This window comes from Lynx rufus, unplaced genomic scaffold, assembly GCF_022079265.1.
Source record: "Lynx rufus isolate CCGP_SWC_20201006 ecotype Redwood Valley unplaced genomic scaffold, mLynRuf1.p SCAF_22, whole genome shotgun sequence".
Classification (NCBI taxonomy): Eukaryota; Metazoa; Chordata; class Mammalia; order Carnivora; family Felidae; genus Lynx; species Lynx rufus.
The window spans coordinates 10,800,591-10,821,718 of NW_025814837.1; the positions used below are offsets into that span (position 1 = coordinate 10,800,591).

Genomic DNA, 21,128 nt, shown 5'->3' on the forward strand with positions numbered 1-21,128 from the left:
TTAGTCTTAGAAGAAACCTTAGATACCCACTTGTCCAAATCCCTTATTTTATGGAACACAAGACAGAAATAGAAGAATCACTACTGGAAGTCAGACCTCTTGACTTTTCAGGTGCCTCCATGCTCATATTATACTTTTACTTTTCTATAATGTACAAGACAGACTATTAAATATTAAGCAGCTATTCCTATTCTTTCTCCTATATTTGAGGTAGCCAGCATTTGGGGATTTTAAAAATTCAGTTGCAATTAGTGGCACCCAGAATGATTACTTGAACTAAATCTGGTTCTTTTTTCTCCCTTCAAAGTACTAACGAGGCCCGACCCTGCTTAGCTTCTGAGATCAGATGAGATCAGGCATATTCAGGGTGTTATAGCTGTAGACAAATCTGATTCTTTTCAGAGTCCTTCTTTCCAGAGCCCTCACTAACCTGTTGCATAATTGTCCTGATTAATTTCTTAGGGACAGTGTATTTTCTTATGTACTCTTGTGCATATATGCACTCTTGTGTATATATGCACAAGTTGTACTTTCCTCCTAAGATTTTTTAAAAATGCCATTTAATTATTATATTGCTTTTTCTTTCTCTCACTTGTCTTGTTCTTTCTTGGGTTTTTTGTTTGTTTCTTTTTGTTTTTTTGAGGGGTCTAGGTTTCTTTCTCTTGCTTTCCTTTTTTTTGTTGTTGTCCTGATAGATTTTAGTCTCTAATTGTTTAACTTTTGTTTCAGGATGCTTCCCATTATTCAGTTCAGAACTGAGCACTTTGATTAGGAGCTATACAAACCTAAATATAATCATTAAAAAAAACATAAATATAATGTACTTCAGTAATATCATAACTTTTACTCATACACTCAAAGCAACTGCTCCATTATAGCCAAATCTCATGTTCTAGTAGTCTATTTTATATATTTCTATTTATACTTTTTATATACCTCTTAGTTATCACTGTTACCTCATTTGATAAATTTGGATTTATTTAAACACTTATTCTATATTTCTATTAATATTTAAACCTGTAATGAAAAAAGTGAAGGCAAGACATTCTGAAAGAAAAGGGAGAAGAAAAATTGGTTGAATCATCAACAATTTTGTATTTGATAGTGTTTGTTTCTCATTATAGGAAGTTAACTATTCGTCTTTAACTACATTAGCACCTGCTTTGGGTAACATTTTATATGCAAAAATGATATTCCTTTTTGTGCTAAAACTTGGAATCATACTTATAAGTCTTCTGTTATATACAGTGCTCCAAATTGACTGATTAAAGTGTGCTTATTGAACAGCCATTGAACTATGAAGTCCATCGCGAGGTTGTTTTGCAAATTGGTGTACTTAATGAAGCACAATTCGCTAAAGCAGCAAACTCAAAAGCTCCTACTATGTGCACTACAACTGTCACTGTTAAAATTAAAGACAGTGATGAGGGCCCTGAATGCCAACCACCAGTAAAAGTTCTTCAGAGTACAGATGGCCTCCCAGTTGGAAAAGAACTCCAGGGATACAAAGCGTTGGATCCGGAAACACGCAGCAGTGAAGGCTTAAGGTAATGTATTCTTCAAAATAACATATTTTGAGATTATGTTCAATCTTTGGTTTGAGCATTTACATTTGATTTCTAAAAATTAGGTATAAGAAGATAGGAGATGAAGATAACTGGTTTGAAATTAATGAACACACTGGTGACTTGAGAACTATAAAAGTGCTAGATAGAGAATCAAAGTTTGTAAAACACGACCAATACAATGTTTCCGTGGTTGCAATGGATGCAGGTGAGTACAGTTTTCTAGAAATACAGGATGTATCTTTAAGGAAATCTTGGGGTGAACTTTGTTTATTGCCAGATCCAAACTTAGTGTGAAATATGTTTGCACTGACTGCTCAATTTATTGGAGACCACCCAACATCAGCGCTAGTGCGTCAGTAACGCAAAGCTAGGAGGTGATGAATGAATGGCCAAAGACATGGTGGCCTCCTCCAGGATCTCCAGTCTTCAGGAGTACAGATTTAGATTATTATGGTTTGAACTTGCTGAAAGGGTTTAACCCACCTATAACAGTGGCTCAAGGTAAGTTTGTTCTGAGCGTCTCGTAATGGGGAACAAAGCATTTAATCGTATTTCCTAAAGAAATGATCAAACAATGACTCTTCAGTCTTTTGCTGTGGCTTACAGTCCTTCTGCTTAATTCTAGAACTTTTCTTGTGAAGAAGTGTCCTTCAGATATCATAAAGTAGTGTTTTCAAAACCCTTTTGAACGAACACTCCTACAGTAAACCATTTTTGAATGTGCACCATTGTAATGTGTGCCCTGACAGTTTTGTTTGTTTTGTAATGCAAGTGCTTGCCTGACTTAAGCTTTGATTGCTAAGGCATCCACTTCAAAGATGGCTATCTGCCATCTAGTCTGCCAAGCAGACTAGACAAAGACCCAAGCCACATCCCAATACCCCACGCTCCTTCATTTTAGAGATCTTGCTTGCTTTCAGGAACTGACCACTGGGGTTGCTTGTGTTTTCACTTCCCAGTGCTTTAAATTCTTGCTCCAATATTTTAAATTCACCAGTAAAGAATGAGCTCCAGAAACCCTTAGCCCCAACTCTTGACCCCGATAAAAGCAGTACCCCAGGCTTGCTTTTTTTCTTCCTGCCCACGACAACCTTGCTGTGTGGCCTCAGCTGAGCCACATAATTTCCAGGACCTTTTTTCTCCAAAAGCCTCCTGATGGCTATGGCACCTTGCAATCATCTAAGAACCACAAGGGTCAGTCCAGCCACAAAATTGGTTATCCACTGGCTGAGATCCGCACACAGCAACCTCCCTATATTTGCCAGTATGTTTGTATACATGTGCTACTATTGCTAATGTATCTACCATAAAAATATACAAACAAGCAATTGTTAAATGTTATTCCCATGTGTCCAAAATACTTAGATTTCAAAATCTAAAAGAAAATGTAAATGTGGCTATCATTACATAACCATGTACATATGATCTTCCCTTCCTCCTGATATCTCTCACACAGGCTTTCGATGTAGTTCTTTCAAGATAGGAAGGACAAAAAAGCTACCAAAGAATGGTGAAAACACTAGCTGAGAAACATGATGTTGCCACCACTCTAAAACCATGGGCGATTTGCTATTCTTGTATAAACAAAAGTGAAATCTGAATGATTCAAGAACATGATTATTATGTCATTCAGAAGGATTTATTTCTCCTCATTTATTCCACAAATGTTGACAGTCTAGTAAGTTCCAAGTACCAGGCATGTTACCATGAAAACTAGAATTCATAACACTGGGCAAATTCTCACATGATACCAGTTAAAGGACTATTATATTCTCATAAGAGGTTCTTGGTATGACAACTTTCCCCATAAATGTATGGATATCATAAGAGGGAGAAATCAGTTAAGAGCTGCCCAGATTAAAGGATAAAGGGAGATTTCAAGAAATGAAGAAGGTTGGTGATAGGAAAATGAAATACTATTTGAAGAGAAGGAAAATATGGAGAACAGAAATATGAGAAATTAACTTTGTCTTTGGTTGCTAAAAGTACAAGGAAATGAAATGCCAAATCTAAACTGTAAGATTCTATGTCCCAGGCTCATGAATAACCTGGGTGTGCTCAAGAAGAAATAAAGACATGGATATTACAAGTATTAATGTAAGACGATATGGTGACACCAATGCTTTTGTTCATTTGAACTTTAATCCATTAATCTGTATTTCCAAGGACCAAATATATAAGTAATTACTTATAGTTCCACGTGAACATTTACTTTTGATGCTCATAAATATTTCAGGATGATGACCCAGACACTCTTCTAGCTTTCCTAGAATCCAATTTATTTGCTTTGTTTCTTGTGTTAGTCTTCTTTGTTAAGCAGGCTGGTTTCCCCGCTGTCACTCTAGAAAACACTGTTTTATACACCCTCTGCCTAGTGTAGCACTGTCCCACCTGTTTGAGATTCAGGTCCCTTAACTTCAAATGAATGGCAGTGACATCTGTGATTGTTTCCACTCGTTTGTGTTCAGGTCTTCTCTTAATACTTCATAAGGCCTCCTTCCCAGGGAATAATATGTTAATTATCACAGGTGATGTGTCTTCTCTATAAAAGGATGTTTCATTGTTTCTCATGTATATTCTGTTCCTGTAACTAGATTGATTGTGAAAATTAACACATCTTTGTTAGTTTGGTGATTTTGAAGTTGTTACTTGTGTTCAGATTTAGCTACAAATTTCTGGAAGTATCAAAATGTTTATATCCTATTGCAGATTTCTTACTAGAAGACCTAGATCTTTCTTTTATTTGTAGATATTGTAAAATCTGTTCACATAGAATAGTTTCTAAATAGGTATATAGTGGGTGCCTTTTGTTAAGTAACTTAAAAGTCACTTTTAAAAATTAATTTTGTAGTTATTCAACAGACAAAAATCACTAAAGCATTCAAGATATCACTTAAGTCTTATTTCAAACTAAAATTGGATGATATTTATATATGATTTGTAGTGGTGTTTATGATAAATTCAACATATACGCTCAAAATTTAGACTGATATTGGAAGCAAAAAAAACTTATCAATTATTTTTCTGTTTATTTCCATTTGAAAGCTTGTCATTTATTGTAGTTTATTATCCTATCACAAATGATAAATTTTAAACTTGTTTTTTGAGCTTCATTATCATTTAAACACAAATAATGGGCAATGTTGTCATTAAAAATATTTTTGGAGACTTAATGTGTAAAGTATTAATACAATACCAGTGGCCATCTAGAGATGAGTAAGAACTCCTATTGTCAAAAACATATTTATTGAATGAGGGAGGGGGTGCAAATTTATTTTTATAGTGTATTCAACTAAGTTTTTTGGAAAGTATAAAATAGTAATAGCATTACTATTATGTTCAGTGTGTTAGTATGAAGTTATAAGTTAGCGAATAAATGCTGGGAAGATCAATAGGCTATCAAGGTGAGTATGACTCAGTTCTTAGGACGAACATGTTCACAGTTCAGTGTGTGAGTCAATGATGAGCAAAGTGCTGTGGGAACTCAAAGGAGAATATTGCTACCATTGTCCATATAAGTCACAGCAAGTTTCACGAGGAGGCAATATTTGAGGGGATTCTTGAAGGATAACCAGATTTTGTCAGGCAAAGAGAAAGACAAAAGTATTCCTAGCAGTGGCAACAGAATGTACCAAAGCAGACAAGAAGGAGCACAGCTCGTGGGTTTGATAAGTTTCACAAAGCCTGAGCAAAGAGGATGTGAGGAAATGAGTCAGGAGAGGAAGTCAAAGGAAGTGACTGATGACCAAAGCCTTTGTATTTTCAGGATGAATATGTGCTCTTCAGAAAGGTGTAAGAAATCAATTTTATTTTCAACTGGTTGCTCTGTAGTGATATTACTCATAATCTCATACCTTTTTATTTTTTATTTTTTTTTTAACGTTTATTTATTTTTGGGACAGAGAGAGACAGAGCATGAACGGGGGAGGGACAGAGAGAGAGGGAGACACAGAATCGGAAACAGGCTCCAGGCTCTGAGCCATCAGCCCAGAGCCTGACGCGGGGCTCGAACTCACGGACCGCGAGATCGTGACCTGGCTGAAGTCGGACGCTTAACCGACTGCGCCACCCAGGCGCCCCACCTTTTTATTTTAAAAAGCACCTCAAGATATCTGATACAGCCATCAATCTTTAAGGAAGAGTGACATGTCACTATTTGTACTTGTAGCAATAGTATTTGTGCTCTAAAAAGTGTGTGAAATTCAAGTTCAGATAGCCAGTAGAAAGCAGATGTCATCTGTGTAGCGTAGAGATGTTGAAAATAAAATCTTAAGTTAAAAATATGCTGGTTTTAATCTTTCTTAGCTGGCAGATCATGCACGGGAACCCTGGTAGTTCTTCTGGAAGATAATAATGATCACCCACCGCAAATTGATAAAGAAGTGACAATTTGCCAGCATGCTAAGGATTATGCCGTTCTCGAACCTGTAGATGCAGATGGACCTGAGAATGGTCCACCTTTTGAATTCTTTCTGGATGATTCTGCCAACAAACTTTGGAATTTAGAAACAAAGGATGGTATGTAATTCTGCTTAATCTTCTAATCATTAGGAACTTAGGATGGCTGATGATGTTGACATTCACTTTAGTTCATTATGATAAACATTCATTTTAGGAAATTATTTTATTGATCACCCCAAAAAGGTAATACCTTGCCTTTTATTTATTTATTTTTGAAAAAACCCTTGTTAGCTTTAATGAACCTCCTTCCACATGGCTTCAGGCTACCAGGATGCAGAGCCCCTCACCCCACACCCCACTGTAGCTTCTCTGCTCTTCTACTGGAGAACCTGGCCTTCACGATGACAGGCTGTCTGGGGAGCTTTCCCTTCCCCAAAACTTTGCAGTAGCCCGATTGGACCACATCAGTGATGGGAGCAGCTCCAGTCTTGTTTTTGACAGCACGTACCCATGTCTACTCACCGACTAAAGTCCACGCTGTATCAAGGTTGTCAGTTGGGCAGAGCTCTGGTTCCTCTTTACCTGGTAATGCCTCCTACCAACTTTTCCAAAGTGACGTAGGTGATATTTGTTGAAGTTGATCCTATGAAGTTGATCCTATGGTGGTGCATGTCACTAGCATTATTTATTACCCTGGCCTCCTGGCTGCTTCTGGGACTTGCTGATGCAACTGTGGCTTTGGCTCATGTGACCCCGAAGGTTCTGGGTTTTCCTCAGTGTGCATGGCATGTTGCAGCCCAGACAGGAACAATACCTTAATTTTTTTTTTTTTTTAAGTTTATTTATCTTGAGAGAGAGAACCGGTGGGGAGGAGTAGAGGGAGAGGGGGACAGAAGATCCGAGGCAGGCTCTGTGCTGACAGCAGAGAATCAGATGCGAAGCTCCAACCCAAGAACTGTGAGATCATGACCTGAGCCAAAGTTGGACGCTTAACAGACTAGGCCACCCGGAGCCTGAATACCTTACTTTTTTTAAAGAAATGGATAATATATTTATGTTTAGACTCTTGTTCCAAATATCTTTTAAGAAAACATATAAATATAATATGTGAATAACATTAAATATAGCTTAGCCTAATATAAGTGGAGAGTAATATTAATTAATTTTCCTAGTTTTTCAAGAAATCAAAATCATTTTTAAGAAATAAAAATGAACCACTAGCATTTTTCCTTTAAGTTAATCCTGCACCTTCTCTCCTCCTCCCTCCACCCCAAGAATACCAAGGAAGAATAATATTGCCATTGAAAGGTCATAGGGGTGCCTGGGTGGCTCAGTCAGTCGACTGTCAGACCTCAGCTCAAGCCATGATCTTGCAGTTTGTGAGTTCGAGCCCCGCATCAGGCTCTGTGCTGACGGCTAGGAGGCTGGAGCCTGCTTCCGATTCTGTGTCTCCCTCTCTCTCTCTGCCCCTTCCCTGCTCACGTGGTCTCTCTCTCTCTCTCTCTTAAAAAAAAAAAAAGTCATATAAGTATATTTTTTCTCTGCCTTTTTTTCCCTCTAGGTAAAACTGCCATTCTTCGTCAGCGACAAATTCTTGACTATAACTATTATACTGTGCCTATCATAATAAAAGACAGACATGGTTTAGATGCAAAACACATGTTAACAGTGAGAGTATGTGACTGTACAACCCCATCTGACTGTAAGATGAATATTAAAAATGTGAGAGATTTTAAGCCATCAAATGTAATACTTGGAAGATGGGCTATTCTTGCCATGGTGTTGGGTTCTGCATTGCTGTTATGTAAGTATAATTATCTAGAATGTATTAGTTGAAGTTTTATCTAATATTTAAAATATATATATGGTAATTCTTTATTTAATGGCCTGTATAGCCTTTGGTAAATGTGTCCTTTTGAAAATCTTGTATGTACTATATGACTTGGGGTTCTGATTCACAGAAGAAACTTATCAGCAAGAGCAGATTAAATTCAAAGTAATTTTCAGAGGTGTCCCCTTAGTTCTTCCAATGATAAGCTGTGAGATACTGGATAAATCATTTCCACTTCTTTGAGCTCATTTTTCCATAAGTAAAATAAAGAGGTTGTAGAAAAGTAATGTTAAGATTCCATCCCATACAAAACAGTCTTTTAACCAGTCAAGTTTATGCACAAAAAGAATAGTGAAGAGTACTTCAAAACTCACTTAGATGTTTATGCTCAATGTTATTAATGAAGTGATTTAACATACATTTTTTAAGTTTATTTACTTATTTTGAGAGAGTGTGTGAGTGGGGGAGGGACAGAGAGAGAAAGAATCCCAAGTAGGTTTCAGACTGTCAACACAGAGCCCGACATGGGGCTCCATCCCATGAACCTTGAGATCATGACCTGAGTGGAAATCGGGAGTGGGACATTCAACTGACTGAGCCACCCACGCGCCATGATTTAACATACATCTTAAGAAGACTCCAATGAGAGGCACCTGGCTGGCTCAGTCAGAGGAGGCAACCCTTAATCTCTCAGGATGGTGAGTTTAAGCTCCACATTGGGTGTAGAGATTACTTAAAAACAAAGAAATAAACAAACAAACAAACTTAAAAAAAAATAAGAAAAGAACATTAGAACTCTTAAAAAAAGAAACAAACAAAAAGGAACCCAGTGTGTGGAAAATGATCATATGGTAAGCCACTGAGGAAAAGTAATGCATGCAAAGAATGTTAAGATTTTGTGTTCTTCAAACTGTTGTTTTAGAGATGCAAAAGTGATGGAAATCACTCCCCACACTTCTGTGCCCTTCCTTCCACTCACACTCCTTTTCCTTTCTTTTTTAACAGTTTATTTTACTCTATAATCTTTCTGCATTTAGAGACTTTCCCCATAGTTTTTACTGTGTCCTAACTCATTGATTTGAGTTTCAGGTGAAATAGGATGTTCCCCTTAGCACTATTAGTAGTCGGCATACACTTTCAAAATTGGGCACTGATTTTATGTAACTGCCTTTCATGTTTGTATTTATGCCTAATACCCTTTAAGTGGGTTCTGTATGGATTTTAAGTACCAACAATACAAGCTTAAATTTCCATCAAAGGGAGTTGCTGTTCAAGTGTGGAGGAAATAAGAGAATCATTTAAGTTAATTCTGAACTTGGGAAGAGACTTATTAATAAACTATGCTCACTTCATCCTTATTACTTTTTATTGATTTCTTTCTCATTTAGCCTAATAATCTCAATAAGACAGAGATGGTCTATATACGAATACATTTGTTAATATTCTGTTTTAAATTTTATGACCCAAAGAGATCTCAATTTATGGAACAAAATTTTTTTTAAAGTTCTGTGAAGAAACTTAAAAAAAATCATACGATTTAAATGATTTAATATATACTTGCATGAAAAAAATACTATTTTACTTAAATGCTTTTTATTTTTTAGGTATTCTGTTTACTTGTTTCTGTGTTACTGCTAAGAGAACAGTAAAGAAATGTTTTCCAGATGTAGCCCAGCAAAATTTAATTGTGTCAAATACTGAAGGACCTGGAGAAGAAGTGATGGTACATTAGATTTCACTTTCCTATGAATTGTTTGGTGATGGAAGATAACAGTTGATTATCATGTAATAACAGTAATAATAATAACAGCTAATGTTTACTGAGCACTTACTATGCCAAGCAGAATTTCACATGACCTGCATACATTAATTCATTTAAACTTCATGATTCTATTGTATTAGTTTCACAGGACTGCAAAGAATCACAAACTGGTAGTTCCTGTATTATGGCAACATAAATCACATCTTCGGTTGGCATTCTCTCCATGTGTGCATGTCTGTGTTTAAATTTGGCCTTTGGATTAGGGACCCACCCTAGTTGAGTATGACCTCATCTTAGTTTAACTAAATGCATATCTAATGACCTGTTTTCAAACAAATTACATTCTAAGACCCTGAAGATTAGGAGGACTTCAATATGTGAATTTTGGTGGGGAAGAAATGAAAGCAAACTGTTAGCTTCAATTTGATTCATTCATTTTATAACTCTAACTTTATTTTTAGGAAGCAAATATTAGACTGCCCACACAGACGTCCAACATTTGTGACACAAGCATGTCTGGTGGCACTCTTGGTGGCCAAGGAGTCAAAACACAGCAAAGCTTTGAGATGGTCAAAGGCGGCTACACTTTGGATTCCAGCAAAGGAGGTGGACATCAGACCTTGGAATCTGTCAAGGGAGCAGGACAGGATACTGGCAGATACACATACACAGACTGGCACAGCTTCACCCAACCTCGGCTTGGCGAAGTGAGTGCCGATGTCTTCAAGATGATATTACGTGAGAGTTTAAACACGATTTATAAGTCAGGATTTCCCAAAAGTTTTACTCTCCATGCACCTAGAACTCATCACCTTTTTAGTGTTTAATTACCATAGATGCAGATTTCAGGCCCAAACCCAAAGGCAAAATGATCTTTTAAAGTTTAAGTTTTAAAATAACATTTATGAAACTACAGAAGCATCTAGGAGTGGCATATGTAGACATGTTTAGGAAGTATAAAAAGACCAATAGCTTCTTCCCCCCAAATTAGCAGGAAGATCACCTGGAGTAAAAGATTTATGTGGACTGATCATAAATTGTAAATATTTTTTGGTGTATTAAATCTTCTGTGTAGTCATTAAGTACCAGCTACCAGCATCAATCAGGTAGACTGTTAAGTTTTTATTTTGGGTGTTAGTTCCTTGTTTTATGTTCAGATTAATCAATATTGACCAGTATTAGCCACTTTAATATATTCCATTATTATCACTATATAATAATGTATAAACAGAAGAATCATAACCTATATTGGTCCCCCAAATACGTGAAGAAATTACAAAGATACGCTGCAACTATGCAAACCTTATATCAAATGGGAAATTGGAAGTTAGCTTTGTGATATGTGTGTAGCTTTAAGTTTCATAAATGTGTTCACTAGGAGCATTTATATATCTGCTATATTTTCAGAATGAATATAATACAGACCAATCATGTGCATTTTTTATATGTAGGAATCCGTTAGAGGACACACTCTGATTAAAAATTAAACAGTAAAAGGTAAATCAAAGACATTATTTTTAAGCTAATATGTTTAGGTGTTTTTAAAAAAATAATAAAATGTGCTCTTTTTTGATACAGAAGGTGTATCTGTGTGGACAAGACGAGGAGCATAAACATTCCGAAGACTACGTTCGTTCGTATAACTATGAAGGGAAAGGGTCTGTGGCCGGCTCTGTAGGCTGCTGCAGTGATCGGCAGGAAGAAGAAGGGCTTGAGTTTCTTGATCATCTGGAACCCAAATTTAGGACGCTAGCAAAGACGTGTGTCAAGAAATAAAATGTGCATTTTAATGGAGAAACATCTACAAATGCATATGCAGGAGTTTATTAAATGTAAAATGATAGCAGCATCTGCTAATATGTTTGTTTATTGGAGGTAAACTCCGAGTCATGTATAGATAAGGATACTATAAATACAAAACTCCTCTAAATTCTCCTCGTCTGATATAACTTCCATGTTCTCTAGAAATAGAAGTTTTATGTGTTAATTTTCTTTTATATGCATGTATATATTGCCCTTTGCAGCACTGTGCTGTGTGCTTTCTTTCATCTTCTGTGTGGGAATTTATGGTACCCTGTATGCTATAGAAGTGGATGGTGGGAGAGCTGGGTATTGTGGAGGCAAATGAGAAATGAATTTTAATTTTAGATGAAAATTAAATATTTTCTTCAACAACATGGGGAGGTTGCTCTTAGAAACGCTCTTAGAAATATTGTCTTTGGTGCCAGAGAATTGATTCCTCTACCTGAGTGGCTATGTATTGAAGGATTTTTAAGTATTCTTTGGTACAGTCTTCAGTTTGGTAAATAGGCGTTCATTTCTCACTACACTTTTCACCCTGCGGAGGTGTTCCCAGTACTGTGCTTTCAGGGGCCTTCAGCGCTTGGTCCTTGGATCTCTGTCCATATGGATGCGTAATCAGATTCCTACAGCTTCTAGACTGTGGGAAAGACAGGAGCAGAAGAAGCTCAGGGCAATTGGGGCCACAGAGATTTTGTAAGGATCAGATGGGAGGATGTACTATTACCTTTTTAAAATGTAAATACCTTGGCAAGAACATGCACTCTCTAGTTTGACAGAGGCCCACCATCTTCAAGCATTTGTGAAACCAGCCTGGAAGGCATTAGGCTTGCAACCCTGATCCATGGTACTTAGACCTTTAAATATGCTAAAAATGGAATGAGCATCCGTAATAGAATTTAATACTCTGCTTACATTGGTAATTACTTTAAGAAAATTGAAAATCAGAAATAATGAATTTCTGGCATGTAAATGTTAAACCATTGAAATGAATGATGGATAAATGGACACGAGTTAATAAATTATTTTGAATATATAACATCTTAATAGGATATTACATTAATTAATTTAGAAAGAAATATCCATTTAAATAATATTTTAATAGTCTTTGTGCCAAACTCTATAAATTTACAATGACAGTATATATCACACGGGAATTTCTCATTCAGACAAAAAAAATGTTTCTTTTTAAAAAATCTATTAACTGGTTAACAATTGAAAAAAGAGTGGTGATTTTTTAAAATTTTGTAAGTAAAATTTTGTAATTAGTCCTCTGATTCTCAATTACCGCTTTGAATTAAAGGTGTTTCTTGATGTGAAATTGGATATTAGAGCAGAATAAAAAAGTAGTTTTAATAAATAAGATTTTATTTTATAGGATGTCAACAATGTATGATTTTTATAGCAATTGTGAGTAAAATAATTTTGGGGGATAATGCAATTTCTGTTGTCTGACATATATTATGCTAAGAATAGTACCAGTTTTGAAATTTTTAAATATAATGTTAAAATTTGGAATATATTCATGCCATGTTATATTCTTGAATATAGGTGCAGAATGTTTTTTGAACAATTAAAAATCTTTAGCTGAACATTAACTTATATGTGTTAGTTTATGTTTTCATTTCTTACGTTTACTTAAATAGGAAAGAGAAATTTTATATCTGAACTTAAAGTACAATTAGAGGCCAAAGGTTAGCAAAATAAGACACTTTAAAAATATTAGCAGAATTGTTAGAAGGTGTGGAAAATGAATTTGTTTAAGCAGTTTTGGCTATTATAAATATTTTCAAATATTATTAAAAATTATCTCACAGAGGAACTATGACTTGTCTTTTATTTAGGAAATTCACATTCTCTGTTTATACTCAAAATTAAATGTTATTTGTATGACTGAGAAAATTTATGAAACTCCATTGTACTGTTGACCAATTTAGTTTGTTAATAAAACATTGTATTTTATGGATTATTTCATATAAGTTAACCATCAATTGTCAATAAGTGAATCGGTATGAATTGTTTTTCTGTAATTAAATCTGTAGTTATGGAAAATATACAATTAAATTTTTCTTATCTTGATTCAGATCTCAAAGTGTTTCATGTGAAAAAATTCCTTGGGAGCACCAAGATAGATGAAAATTGATATAATTGCTATAATAATTGGCTTTGTTAAATACCTCTTTAACTTTGCCAAGCTTTCCTTTCCCCTGAGTTGATTAAAAATGTTTTATTAAACTTGGTATCTATGCTTATGCTTACTTTTAGAAAATGGAATATGCTGTGTTATTTGGAAATTGCTCACAATAGATGTTTTAGAGTTGAGGATTTTTATGATCACAGAAAAGAAAAGCCAACTCCATTTTGTGGTGTCTTAGCTTTAAAAGTCCTGTTCCAGTAGAAAACCCTCTGTTAGATTAAGGTAATGAAACAAAACAGACCATGTGTATTGCTAAACATCTCTGGTCTCTTATCTGCTTTTCTAGTAAATCCAAAGGAACATTCCATTTGTCCAGATACTGCATTTGGTTTTCTGCTTACACAGGGAAAAGAAAATAAAACTGTAGCAGGGGAAAACATTACTAAGAATGGATGGACCCCTGTATATTTTGTAAGGTTCAGTAAAATTAAGTGAGCATAATTTAAAAAAACTCTTTGGTAGTGTTGCATTAAAAAAAAATAAAAATAACCACACTTAATCTGAAATCTTTACCACTAACAATAAAATTACCACTTCCAACTATACGAATAGACTTTTTTTTTTTTTTAATGTTTATTTTTGAGAGAGAGAGAGAGACAGAGTATGAACAGAGGAAGGGCAGAAAGGAGGAGACACAGAATTGGAAGCAGGCTCCAGACTCTGAGCTGTCAGCACAGAGCCCTACGGGAGCCTTACCTCACATGTGGTAAGATTATGACCTGAGCCAAAGTCAGACGCTTAACCAACTGAGCCACCCAGGCGGCCCTACAAATAGACTGTTTAAGAAGCATCATAAAAACAAATATATGAAGTATATTCATAACACACATTTTGTAGATATTGATCAGATTATCTAAAAATCTTCACTGTTAAAGAACAAAACTTTATGGGGCACCTGGGTGGCTCAGTCGGTTAAGTGTCTGCCTTTTGGTTTTGGCTTGAGTCATGATCTCCTGGTTCATGGGTTCGAGCCCTACATTGGGCCCTGCACTTAAGCTGCGGAGCCTGCTTGGGATTCTCTGTCTCCCTCTCTCTCTCTTCTCTCTCTCTCTCTCTGCCCCTCCTCCACTGTCTGTCTCTTTCTCTCTCTCTCTCTCTTTCTCAAAAATAAATAAACATTAAAAAAAAAGAACAAAACTTTAACTGAGTAAATTAGAGAATGTAAATGACTTTATTCAAGAACTCATGAATTTGTCAGCTGCCCCACTAGTATACCATAGACAGACGCTACCATTGTGCAAAATGGAAAGTTTTTATAGGCAAAAGGAGAGTGTGAGGGTGGGGGGTGGGGGGAAAGGAGAAAGTCATTAGCAAAAGAAAAGCCAGGCAAGGGTCTTATGCAGATTATCTCAGTAATGCTGATCAGGAAATTTCAGATTGACTCTTTAAAGGTCACATTTCTGGGAGAGTTTGAAACTGAAATTAAGTCACGTGTTGCCATCCTAGGGGCAAATGACTCCATTTTGGGCCTGTTGTTTCTTTTCCAACACTATTTTTTTTTTTTTTTTTTAAGAGAGAGAGAAAGCGAAAGAGAGAGAACACCATGGGGAGGCAGGGGCGGGGCATTGTGAGATCCTGACTTGAACGGAAATCAAGAGTCTGATGCCTAACCTACTAAGCCACCCTGGAGTTCCCCCAATACTATTCAAAGTAGTTTTTTTGTTGTTTTGTTATTTTCTTAATTTTTAGAGAGAGAGAGTGAAAGGGGCAGAGAGAGAGAAGAATCCCAATAGGCTCCATGCTCAACAGAGCCTGATGGCGGTCTAGATGCCACGACCCTGGGATTGTGACCTGAGCTGAAATCCAGTCAACCACTGAACCACCCAGGAGCCCCTAAAGTAAGTTTTTTGATAAGAATAAAATGTCCCTTGAAAACACCAATCTACAGAGTTAAAAGTTATTTCCAGATTGTAGAGGAAAAAAAAAAAAAATAGAAACAAGTATGGCCTTTCTCTGTATTTGGCCCAACAATACATAGGACCTCAACATTTACAAAAAAAAAATTTTTAATGTGTATTTATTTTATTTATTTATTTATTTTCAATGTTTATTTACTTTTGAGACAGAGAGAGACAGAGCACAAACAGGGGAGGGGCAGAGAGAGAGGGAGAGACAGAATCCCCAGCAGGTTCTAGGTTCTGAGCTGTCAGCACAGAGCTGGACACGGGGCTCGAACCCACAAACTGTGAGATTGTGACCTGAGCCGAAGTAGGATGCTTAACCAATTGAGCCACCCAGGTGCCCCTGGACTTCAACATTTTTAAAGTTTATTTATTTTGAGAGAGAGAGAGAGAGAGAGAGAGAGAATCTCAAGCAGACTCTGTGTGCACAGAGCTCAATGCTGGGCTCAAACTCATGAACTGTGAGATCATTACCTGAGCCGAAATCAAGAGTCAGATGCTTAACCAACCTACTGACCCACCCAGGCACCCTGAGGACTTCAACATTTAAAATAATTAGTTGTCAGTGTGCAATAAATAATACCTATAATTTTGGAATGTTCTTATTTGCCTATGTTTAGGGACCTTTAAATGCTATAACATGGAATTATTAATGTTAAAAAAAGCTTCAAAACTTTGCTGGAGATAGCTAAGGTTTGACCTAGAATTCATGCCAAAAGTTCAGGTAGTATTATTTTCTGCCAAGTATAGTACAAGAAAATCTAAAAGGAGCTCTCTAATCCAAAGTGGAAATGAAAGAATTTCTTTGCGTTGGCTTTGCCTCTCCTGATGTATGTAGAAAATTCAGGATTTAAGGGTGGGTGACATTTATATAGTCCAGTTCTATAAAATCTGAAATCCAAATTCACAAAGACATTTCATCCATAGTAGGTATTTTACAAGATAGATTTGTTACTGTCTATGCCCACCGTATTTCTCACCTGTTTGAGATCCACACTGAAATTCTATTATTAGTGGTTCTTGATATGTGATTCTGAGACCGGCAGCATCAACATCACAAAGGATTATGTTAGAAATGCTAATTTTGGGGTCTGTCCCCCCAGACCCATTAAATAGGAAACACTGGGTTTAAGGTTCTCCTGGAGTGGCTGATGTATTATCAAATTCACCTCTGTACCAGCTCTTTGCTACTTGGGCTCCATCTGAGACTTTGTGAGGAAAGTGGATTCGGGCCCCACCCCCAGACCTATTGAATCATAATGTGCTTTTCAACAAGATCCCCAGGAGATCTGTATGCACCTGAAACCTTGAATAGCATGTAGATGATCCCTTGAGAGGAACCTGCAAGTAGGTTCCTGCAAGAGGAACCTATGAGCTGCACAAGTAGCCTCAGGCATCAGGTCTGTGGCTACCGTGTGGTAGGGAAATTGTCCCAGCTCACTTGGTGGCCCAAATTCAAGACTGCTTGCCTCTCACCATCCATAAAGCAGAACCACCCACTCTGTGTTCTTCTGTAGCTGGATAACTGACTCTGTGAACTTCATACCTGAGTGCTTTGCATTGGAGAGTATACAATAACACACAAGGTAACCAAATTTAGGTAAATGACATGCTCATTGTCACTTTACTTAGTAAATTAATACTGCTAACCCATGATTTAAAAAAATCACATTTTGATACTAATGAGTTTTGATCAAGCCTATCCAATAAAATTAACCAAATGATGTTTGAAAACCAACCTGAATAATCCTGATAATTTAAGCAATACATTCACAGTTTCCTGATTTTATTTTGGTGAATGGCTGTCTTAATGTATGCTTTTCTTACTGAGCCAATTTATCTCCATGTACGTTTTTAAGGTTTTATTTTTCTGGGTGTAGCTGACTTTGAGTATTATAGGTGTGGCTGAGAACCTGTCGGAACCAGTTGTGTTATATTAAGCAACCAAATTCTGTCATGATTATTTCTTTTTGTTTCAGACTAGGTAGAAGAAAATTGAGACAAACTTTCAGAGTTGTTTTTGTTTGTTTCTTTGTTTTGTTTTGTGTTGTTTTTAAGTTTATTTATTTTGAGAGAGAAAGAGATAGCGTGAGTCAGGGAGGGGTGGAGAGAGAGGGACAGAATTCCAAGCAAGCTCCTCGCTGCTAGTGTTGAGCCGGATGCTGGGCTCGAACACATGAAACTGTAAGATCATGACCTGAGCTGAAGCTAAGAGTTGTCGCTTAACCAACTGAGCCACCCAGACACCCCATTTTTAGTACATGTGTTGTCAAAGTAAGCACCAGAGTTGTTTTAATTTTTTTAATTTAATATGGTGCCTTATTAGTATTAAATATATAACAAAATAGAAATAAAGAATGTAAGTAATTATTTTTTTTAAATTTTTTTTCAACGTTTATTTATTTATTTTTGGGACAGAGAGAGAGACAGAGCATGAACGGGGGAGGGGCAGAGAGAAAGGGAGACACAGAATCGGAAACAGGCTCCAGGCTCTGAGCCATCAGCCCAGAGCCTGACGCGGGGCTCGAACTCAGGGACCGCGAGATCGTGACCTGGCTGAAGTCGGACGCTCAACCGACTGCGCCACCCAGGCGCCCCAAGAATGTAAGTAATTATTAAATGTGTTCAATATTAACCACGAATTTTAAATATTAATTTGGTATAGATGTTTTGATATTAAATATATTTGAAGTTAAACATTAAGAAGACAGTTGCCACTTAGAAACTCATGTCCCTTGATATTTTGTGAGGGCCATGGCAGAGACTGCTGGCTGTCAACCAACCATCTCCTAACTTAGTTCTTCATTACAGACAGAGCTCTGATTTCATTCAGTGTGGTTATGTGCCCAGCGAAGAGACCCCGATTTCCCAACTCCCTTGAACCGAGTGTGGCATACCTTAAATTCAGTGAGAAGTAAGTGAAGTAAGTGAAATGCTGTGTATAAGATTTCTGAGTAGGGGTCTTAAAGGTGTCTTAAAGGAGCTGATTCATCTGGAAGATGTTTTTTTTCCTCCATTTGTATTTTGTTTTGTTTTAAGTAAGCTCTACATACAATGTGGGGCTTGAACTCGCAACCCCAAGATCAAGAGTCACATACTCTACCCACTAAGGCAGCCAGGTACCCCTGCTTCGCCCAGTTGTATTTCATGATGCCTAGAACACAGATGTGATGCCCAGTGCTCACGTAACCCTGTTATGAGTTTCATATTGAAAGCAATCAATAACCATGGAGAATGGGGGAGCATAAAGATAGAAGGAGCCTGGATCCCTGATAACTTTGTGGAGCCCCAAACCTGTCCTGGATTTCCTACCTTTAGACTTGTTCACTTGAGTGAATAAACCTTTGTGTGTTTAAGCAATGACTTTTTAGGTTTCCTGTTAAATGAAGCCAAATCTTAGTCTGATATAAGGAGAGAACAGAGATTGAATGGGAATAATTGATTTACCTAAAGCATGATTCAGTGAATTTGGGAACTCATTTTCTTTTGGCTAAGATTTTAAAATGGTTAGTCTTGAAGACATCTCAGTGTTTTCTAAATTGTCTCAAGATAAAATGAAGTACTAATTGTTCCGTGGAAATCAAGAAAGGGGTATCTTTTCTGGATCTCTTGAAAATGGACTTTTCCAGCCTCTCTAAAGTCAGAATCCTGTCTGTAGGAACCTGTGGATCTAGGAGTGAAGAGACCTCTTGTATGATCTTTAATAAGTCATCGAATCTCATTTGTTTCAATCTTTTCAACTATAATATATATAGGTGTATATATTACATATGTATAGGTATATATATTTATATAGTATATATAGGTATATATATTTAAAGTTTATTTATTTTGAGAGAGACAGAGACAGTGCAAGTGTGGGAGGGGCAGAAAGCGAGGGAGAGAGACCGAATCCCAAGGCTCTACACCAGCAGCGCAGAGCCTTGTGTGGGGCTCAAATTCACAAACTGTGAGATTGTGACCTGAGCAGCAATCAAGAGTCAGATGCGTAACTGACAGAGCGAGCCCGGTGCCCCAAGACACAGATTTCGAAATGCAGCGAACTACTTTTACCATTTCATCCTCTGTTCCTATGAATTGTGTGATCAAAGTAATGTTGCCTTATGAGTCTGAAAGATTCAATATTTTGCTGCTTTCTAATAGCCTGAGGCATGATCTTGTTTTTCAGTTAATTTCAGGTAAGTAAACGTAAATAAAATCTCTTTTCCAGGGGGCCTCGTTGGCTCAGTTGGTCAAGCATCTGACTTTGGCACAGGTCATGATCTCATGGTTCGTGGGGCTCTGTGCTGACAGCACAGAGCCTGGAGCCTGCTTCAGATTCTGTCTGTCTGTCTGTCTCTCTCTGTCTCTCCCCTGATTGTGCTCTCTCTGTTTCAAAAATAAATAAACATAAAAATATTTTTAAAATTTATTTTCTATTAATCTAATGAATTTCATTTTTAAAAATCTTTTTAATGTTTATTTTTGAAAGAGAGAGAGAGAGCACAAGCAGGGAAGGGGGAGGGAGAGAGAGAGAGAGAGAGAGAGAGAGAGTCTGAAGCAGGCTCCAGACTCGGGGCTCAAATTCACAAACCGCGAGATCCTGACCTGAGCTGAAGTCAGACACTCAAGCGACTGAGCCACCCAGGCGCCCCCCCAGTGAATTTCTATCATTATCTAAAACTTATGGCAACTTAAATAGACTTCAAAATGAGTAAAGTTGAGTTTGACAAACACAGGAAATTGCAGAGGTTTCAGCATGTGACAAAGAAGACAATTTTATGATTTTACTGTATGACAAATGGTGATTCCATATGCTAATTGACTCAGCTGGAATTCTGCCCTTTTATGTTAGAGGCTATATAAAAATGGATTTTAAAAAAATGACTCCAGTGAATTGGCTAGGACTGGTCTTAGACCACTTGGTAACAGAAATAAAGGGGCTTATGGGCGCCCGGGTGGCTCAGTCAGTTAAACTTCAGACTTGGGCTCAGGTCATGTTCTCACGGTTCCTGAGTCCGAGCCCCACATTGTGTTCTCTGCAGTCAATGCAGAGCCCCGTTCAGATCCTCTGTCTCCCTTTCTCTCTTCCCCTCCCCCCGCTCTCTCTCTCTCTCTCAAAAATAAATAAACATTTTTTTTTAAAAGAGATAAAGTGTCTTAGACAATGTAAAAGTTTATTTTCACTAAATGTAAAACAAGTTCAAAGTCTTGGATTTCTATGGACGCTTCTTAATGTCCTCAGAACCTTCATTTTTTCTGCTCAACCATCGTTTGTACGAATTGCTCCACAATCACAAGATGACTAACGCAGCTCCAGCCATCATATCCGTGCCTATGATAGGAAAAAAGACAATCCCAGTGTCATGGGATCAAGCCCCACATCTAGCTCCATGCTGAGCCTCGAGTTGGCTTGCAATTCATTCTCTCTCTCTCTGTCTCTCTCTCTCTCTTTCTCTCTCCCTCTGCTGCTCTGCCCCACTTGAACTCTCTCTCCATCCTAAAAAAAAAAAAAAAAAAGAGGAAGGAGGAAGGAGGAAGAGATGACTTTTAGGGAGCATTCCAGAAGCTCTCTCCAACAACTTCTGTATATCCTTGGGAGAACTTAGTCAAAATTTTATCTCTATCAACAAGAAAGAGTGAGAGATAGGGTTTTTCAGCTGAACAAAATCAGGGCACTGTAACTAAG

General features: G+C 37.1%; 1 protein-coding gene and 1 pseudogene across 2 annotated transcripts in view; one reads left to right on the forward strand and one right to left on the reverse strand.

Moving 5' to 3' along the window:
- Window positions 1–11,338, forward strand: part of DSC1 (desmocollin 1) — a 28,040-nt gene extending 16,702 nt beyond the window's left edge. Inside the window, exons 10-16 of one of the 2 annotated variants that reach the window (XM_047087008.1) lie at window positions 1,288–1,547; window positions 1,631–1,773; window positions 5,874–6,086; window positions 7,531–7,773; window positions 9,405–9,523; window positions 10,024–10,269; window positions 11,141–11,338. In XM_047087008.1, the coding sequence (XP_046942964.1) occupies window positions 1,288–1,547; window positions 1,631–1,773; window positions 5,874–6,086; window positions 7,531–7,773; window positions 9,405–9,523; window positions 10,024–10,269; window positions 11,141–11,338 (1,422 nt within the window). Of the gene's footprint in view, window positions 1–1,287; window positions 1,548–1,630; window positions 1,774–5,873; window positions 6,087–7,530; window positions 7,774–9,404; window positions 9,524–10,023; window positions 10,270–11,013; window positions 11,050–11,140 lie in introns of those variants that run through there. The other variant, XM_047087009.1, reaches the window with a different exon arrangement.
- Window positions 6,288–6,758, reverse strand: LOC124517602 (60S ribosomal protein L27a-like; annotated as a pseudogene).
- Window positions 11,339–21,128: the final 9,790 nt, after the last annotated feature.